This window comes from Hyla sarda, chromosome 1 (genome assembly GCF_029499605.1).
Source record: "Hyla sarda isolate aHylSar1 chromosome 1, aHylSar1.hap1, whole genome shotgun sequence".
NCBI lineage: Eukaryota > Metazoa > Chordata > Amphibia > Anura > Hylidae > Hyla > Hyla sarda.
The window spans coordinates 214,580,224-214,587,248 of NC_079189.1; the positions used below are offsets into that span (position 1 = coordinate 214,580,224).

At 39.1% G+C, this 7,025-nt stretch overlaps 1 protein-coding gene across 1 annotated transcript; it reads left to right on the top strand.

Annotated features, from left to right (window-relative positions):
• The first annotated feature begins 1,777 nt into the window (after positions 1 to 1,777).
• LOC130363174 (interleukin-8-like) lies at positions 1,778 to 6,788 on the top strand. The gene is made up of 4 exons (XM_056568611.1): positions 1,778 to 1,844; positions 3,157 to 3,292; positions 4,784 to 4,867; positions 6,653 to 6,788. Exons 1-4 carry the CDS (start codon positions 1,778 to 1,780, stop codon positions 6,687 to 6,689), a joined length of 324 nt encoding a protein of 107 aa, XP_056424586.1. The 3' UTR covers positions 6,690 to 6,788.
• Positions 6,789 to 7,025: the final 237 nt, after the last annotated feature.

Consider the following 7,025-nt stretch of genomic DNA (forward strand, 5'->3'; position numbering starts at 1 on the left):
GACAACATGCTCCGCAACCTGTATTAGGCACTGAAATCAGGTGACTGTTAGTTTTAGAGTTGTAGTACACACTAGTGCTGCAGCACAGAGTAGTACAGAGAGTAGTACAGTCCAGTACAGTATTATTATGCACTAATAGCAGGTGACAATGGCTTTTAGTGCTCACTCTAACTGGCCCCTGTTAGCTTTAGAGTTGTAGTGCACACTAGTGTTGCAGCACAGAGTCGCTGTGTAGTACAGCCCAGTACAGTATTATTATGCACTAATAGCAGGTGACAATGGCTTTTAGTGCTTAGCCTAACTGTCCCCTATAAGCTTTAGAGTTGTACACCACACTGCAGCAGTACAGAGTCGCTGTGTAGTACACCCAAGAGTGTACTTTCTCTCTCTCTCCCTTACCTGTCAGTGCTTTTCTGCAGTGATCCTCCTGCCTACCCACTTTCCCAGAGTTCCTCGCCCCATGTCCTCACATGTGGATCCACCATTTTAGATGCCCTGGAGCCTGAACCGCACTAAATGGAGTTTAATAAAGCGATTCGTTTAATTGAGTCACCGCGATATTCGGATTAGTTGCAAAGCTTATTTTTCCTGAAATTCGTAACGAATTCAGATTTGTCAGATTCGATTCGCTCATCCCTAATCACAAGTCAGTCTAAGTATCTGTGAGCCCTGCTGTTCTGCTCAAATGTGTATTTTTTACTAAGTTATGCTGGGCCTTGTATTTCAACAGTTCGCCAAAGTGTTTTTACTTTTTATTAGGTTATACTTGGGCTCTTAATGCCCCAGTGTTCCACTGTATATTTATTAATCACTCTGTAATGCTGAGACTTGTAGTGTTTCAGTACCCCCTGTGTATTTATTTATAAGGGTGTGCTGGGGCTTGTAGTCCCCTGGTACTCTTTTACATATGTATTACTATATTGTGTTTGGAGTTAAAATACCTTAATGCTCCATTATCTACTTGTTAATAAGTTATGCTGGGACTTGTAGGGCTTCAGTGCAACTCTTCATTCTTATCTATTACTATGTTATGCTGGGGCTTGTAGTGACTCACTGCCCTACTGTGTATTTATTACTTGGTTATGTTAGGATTTGTAGTACCTCACATTAAAGTGAATGTGCAATAGTCGTATCTTGGCACGAATGAAAAGGAAACCATTTCCTCACATTTCAGTAGGGAATGTTTTTCCCCTCACTTGGGGTTAAAGACATACATGAAAGCAGATCTCCTGTGGAACTAGCATGTAAAAGACTAAAGGTGCCTAAAAAATCTGAGCAGAACATTTAAATTCCTTTTCCTCAAAGGGCTAAATTTTATACATATAAAATAATTATTAAAATAAATAATATGCACCCATGTTATTTGTAACTACATTCCTTTACTATTCCAGTAAAAAATGGGTCCCAGTTTTAGTACTTCTTTTATACAAGAAATACAGTGTGAAACAGTGTATGCAAATAAACTGCATGTAATAATCCAAACATGTTAGCCAAGCATTCATCTGTGAATTTCTAAATTCTGTATAAAAAAAAAAATAAGGGCCGTGACACATTGCTAAACTGTGTATTACCAATTGTGCCACTCACAGGTCTTACTCAGAAATATGACTTATTGCTACAAGTGACTTGGAATTTACGTTGTGGTAATGTAGATATGATGTCAGTATGACAGTGCTGAGTCTATCATATAAATTCACTCGACTTACTAGTAGAAAACAGACGATCTTGGACACAGCCAACCTAAAGAATTTCAGAAAGCTGCCAAGGAAAATCAGCCATGAAGTTTGCTAAAACTTTCTCTGCTACTCTTTCCATTGTCCTGCTGTATATCACTATAACAGAAGGTAAATTTACCATTTCTATTTGTTTTTATGTGTAGAACAGCTAAAATACAAATTGAAGAATTAGACATTAGAAATAGCATTTTCTAACATCTTATATTTTATTTCTAAATATTTCTAGTTTATTCACTAAAAGGAGTCGTTCAAGATTACAAAAAAAAATGTCAAGTACTACATTCATTTCCATTGGGACAGGTTGTAATACAAAACACTACCCTTAGACAAGAGTAGTGATGTTTCTTAAAAAAAGGAAATAACTTTTTGCTAGTCCTGGACAACCACTTTAAGTCCCACTTTCAAATCCATGTCAAACTAGACTGAAATAATCATGAATTTAAAAGTTGTTGGGTTTTCTTTTTCATTATAAAAGTTTGTTATGTTTGTATTGTTTTATTACTTTATATTTTTCCTCCTTTAATAGATAGCTGCATTTAAATCATTTCAGTATATCTAGGGCTAGCTTCACTCCATGTTTGGGGTCATTATACATTTGCAGTGACTGAGAAGTTAACCAGCACAGCTGACTTCAATATGTTACTCTCCTGTTTGGCAGATTGAGGGTAGTAGTCCATCCTATATCATGATATAGTTAGGGAATATAATTTGAGTTAGTTTACAAAATATGGTTTGATGACAGGTACTCTTTAATGCTTCATAAACTTACATTTTCAGCTGCTAAGTGGAGCATAAACAATGGCCAAAATTCCCTGGTAAATATACATTTGGAATATATGTCTTACTTGCTTACTAAGAATCTTTAGACATGTCACAAAAGAATGTATATTTGAACTTAAAGGGGTAGTCCAGTGGTGAAAAATGTATCCCTTATCCTAAGGATAGCGAATAAGTATCAGATTGCGGGGGTCCGACTGCTGGGCCCTCCCGCAATCTCTCTGTACAGGGCCCCGGCTCGCTGGCCAGATAGCGCGTGTTAACCACTGCAAAAAGCGGCAGCCGACACGCCCCCTAAATACATCGCTATGGCAGAGCCTGAGATTGCCGAAGGCAGCGCTCCGGCTTTGCCATAGAGTTGTACTGATGGGGCGTGTCAGCCACCGCTTCGTGTGGTGGTCAACACGCCCCCTTTCCGCGGGCTGCCAGGGCCCCGTACAGGAGATCACGGGGAGCCTCAGCAGTCCTTAGGATAGGGGATAAGTTTTTCACCACTCGACTACTCCTTTAATAATAGCAGAGCATGCAAAAAGCTCATAAGCACTCTCTAGTGGTGTCTTTAGATGCACAGAATGCTACTTATTCAAATTTCAAATCAACGGTATAGACAAAATAGAGATGTGTTGTTTATTTGTAATTTCAGGTATGTCCTTAGCAAAATCAGCTTCAGTGTTAAGATGCCAGTGCATCAACCTTGCAAAGCCAGAGAAACCTATTAAAGGTATGAAGAGTTTGGAAATAATACCCAGTGGCCCCCACTGCAAAAATACTGAAGTGATGTGAGTATTTTATTTAACGATGAATGTGTAGTATTGTAAGATGTATTGCATAAACAGCAGTCTGTTTTTGTTTTTTTAAAGGAGTATTTCAATCTGGATATCTATGGCATATACAGAACATATGCCATTGAAAGGATTATCTAGCAAAAGAAACAACCCATATATTGTATCAAAAAGTATAATTAAGCTACATATTAGTATAATGTTGTTAGCCATAGTGCACAGATCTTCAATTTCAGCTGTCTCACTGTTGTAGGCTGTTAAGTTACAGGCTCTCAAAGCAGTCTGCTCTGTTCCTCCTCCCTCCTCCCCTCCTGTCCGCACAGGACTAGACCAGTGATGTGAAGGGGTGAGCTGGTATTACATCTCATTGGATTTATGACTCATTAGATAAAGCAGCAGGAAGCAGTTTAGTCACTGTATTTTGCTGGTATCATGGTAGGCCAGTCCGTCCCTGGCTAAAGGATTACTGGAGAAGAACAGTCTAAAATAGATCTCAGCAATACATGATGGGAATTGTAGTTTGGTACCCACATGGGCTGCTACTGAAGCCCTGACCATTCCTGCCACACTGAGAAGGAGCACATAGGGAGCAAAAGGTCAAGAAACATGCATAGTATTGTACTGATTCTTTATGTTCAATGTCCTTCTTCCATTTAAATGCTGTAATACCCTTTTAATTTAATATATATATATATATATATATACATATATATATAGGGGAATATGCAAAGCAGCTCATTACACAACCTTTTCAGGTAGTGTTCCCTGGTATCAGCTTAGCTCCTGTTAAGGAATATAAAAAGCTGAACGGGATATATGCCAAGCCAGACTACTCCCCAAAAGGGAAGTTTCGACCCATCTGCAGACAGCTGTTTCGGGGTTTTTGCCCCTCGTCAGTACAGAGCAGGGTGATCTGGCTTGGCTGTGGTGAGAGGCCTGAGGCTTTAAAAAAGGGGTCAGTACTTTCCTCAGGGAGAGGACACCTCTTCAGGTGTAACGGAGATTCAGGTTAGGCCATTTAGCACTCCGCAGGCATTCTGGGTAGGGGAATATGCAAAGCAGCTCATTACACAACACAAGGTTGTGTAATGAGCTGCTTTGCATATTCCCCTACCCAGAATGCCTGCGGAGTGCTAAATGGCCTAACCTGAATCTCCGTTACACCTGAAGAGGTGTCCTCTCCCTGAGGAAAGTACTGACCCCATATATATATATATATATATATATATATATATAAAATTGTGTTTGTTTTTATATTATTTTTATGAATGGATAAGAACTGTGTGGGGCTTATAATAAAAAGCAACCTAGTCCTGCTCCCACACAGCGTTATCCATTCATAATTATTATCTTTTGGAAGTTTACATTACCTATTGTAAAGGATACGGGGACCTCTACAGGATATAGCAGTTTGTTGGGCATATCACCACAGCCCATGTGAACCGCCTGAGTTATTTCTATTCATCTTTATTTTATTTTTGTTTTCAGAATTACTCTTCAAAGTGGAAGCAGTGTTTGTATGGATCCAACAACCTCTTGGCTACAAAGAATTATCAAGAATCAATTGGAAAGGTAGGATAGGATCAATTGACTGCCACCATTTATTAGGTTACTTGCTCGGAATTTAAATTGTCAATAAAATTGCATACTCATTGTCGGTGTATGATCATGTTCATGGCTGGCCATTTTTTGTGCCGAGTACAGTGATCCCTCAAGTTACAATATTAATTGGTTCCGGCACGACCATTGTATGTTGAAACCATTGTATGTTGAGACCAGAACTCTATGGAAACCTGGTAATTGGTTCTTGGTTCTAAAGGCACCAAAATGTCATCCAAAAATAGGAAAAAGTGAAAATTAAAGAAAAATAAATAGAAAACTAATATAGATAAAGCAAGTTCTTACATATAAAAGTAAGAAAGATCTTCTGGGAGCTGTAATCACTGTCTATGTCAGTGCTTCCCAAGCAGGGAGCCTCCAGCTGTTGCAAAACTACAGCTCCCATAATACCCGGACAGCCTTTGGCTGTCCGGGCATGATGGGAGTTGTAGTTTTGCAACAGCTGGGGGCACCCTTATTGGGAAACACTGGTCTATGTAGAGGACAGGATCTTCTTTGGGGTCCTGTACAGTACAGGCAAAGTCCTAAAAAAGTAACATGGAGCCGCCCTCACCTGGTGTCCAAAGGAGCAGATAACCCTGGTACTGGTAAAGTGTACAGAATACCCTGTACTGTAGGGGGTGCTGCCAGACATCAGTCAGTGCATACGCTTCAGGAATACAGGGCTTTTACCAGTAAAATGCCCATTCTGATCGGTCAGTTCTTCCGGCTATTGACATGTTTCGCAGATCTGGACTGTCCGTACATTGTATGTTGAGTCTGGTTTCAAGTTACAATGGTCCAGAAAAGACCATTGTATGTTGAAACTATTGTATGTTGAGGCCATTGTAAGTTGAGGGATCACTGTATTTCCAATTTGTAGTAAAATTGGCTGCAATAAATGCTGCCACTTTATTTTATAGCTATAAGAATTGTGGTCCTAATATTTATATGTGTGTGGACTAATGAACATTTTACTATTGACTTCAAGGAAAATTTAATAGTTAAAAAAAAGACACTTTTTTCAGTTTTTTGATCAGTAAAAACGTCCTACAAGGATTGTAGCACTCAGAGAGGGTGGAAATACGGAGTGTGAACACGGCCTACTATATAAAAAGCTGCCCACTCAGATGCAGGGCTCATTGAAGCAGTTGTCTAATAAATGGACAATCTCTTTCTGAATAGAATCCATTTTGGTCACCCATTGTCTCTCAATAAACTGTTAACATTTTAGGTTATGACAATATAATTATGGGATGGGCCAGTTTCAACAAAAAAGTTGGTTTATTAACCCTGGCTTATAAAATTGATAAATCTCCCTTTGTAAACAATGAACAAACATGTTGACAATGATGGAAGTAAATGGGTGCTCACTGCCAATTAAAGGTCCCCTAAAAGATTTTTTGTTTGTTTGTTCGTTTTGTTTTTTATAAACAAGCGCCAGTCTTGCACTACGTTCATATTGGGAAGCTATCTACCCATGTAAAAAGTACCTTAATTGACAAATGTCTACTTGAGACAATGCCTTAGGGGGATTTTTCTGGGAGGAAGCTATTAACTTGACCAGAACAGACTTTTGAAAAAAGCTAAAATGTTCTGGTCACTGACAGCAAGGAGATAATCTTAACAACTGCAAAGAACTAAAACAAAAAGTACAAAAACAGGCTCATTTTTACCATATAGTAACTTTACACTTTATTTACCAAGCAACGTATACTTATATGACTCTTCTAACTTTTGAAAAACTTTTTTCAACAGGCAAAATACCGAAGCAACTCAAGCACCGTCAGCTTGAGATATCGCTGTCAAGGCCCTCAAAGATCATCACATATTTGTTGGGTTATTTCTATGTTGAACAAACACGATGTAAGACCTATCCTTAATACATGCCATCAATGAGTGACGGGGGGGTGGGGGGGGGGCTGCCTTGGGACCTCCACTTTATTGCAGGACATGGGGTGGGGGGGCATAGCTCACTTTGTTTTGCCAATTGGTGGAGTCCTGGGGGTCAGACCCCACTGATCACACATTGATGGCCTATATCCAGGAAAAAAACATGTTTGACAAAATAGTAAACAGGTCATACACTATATTCTTTAACATATTTATTTATTTATAAATGTTTATTGTA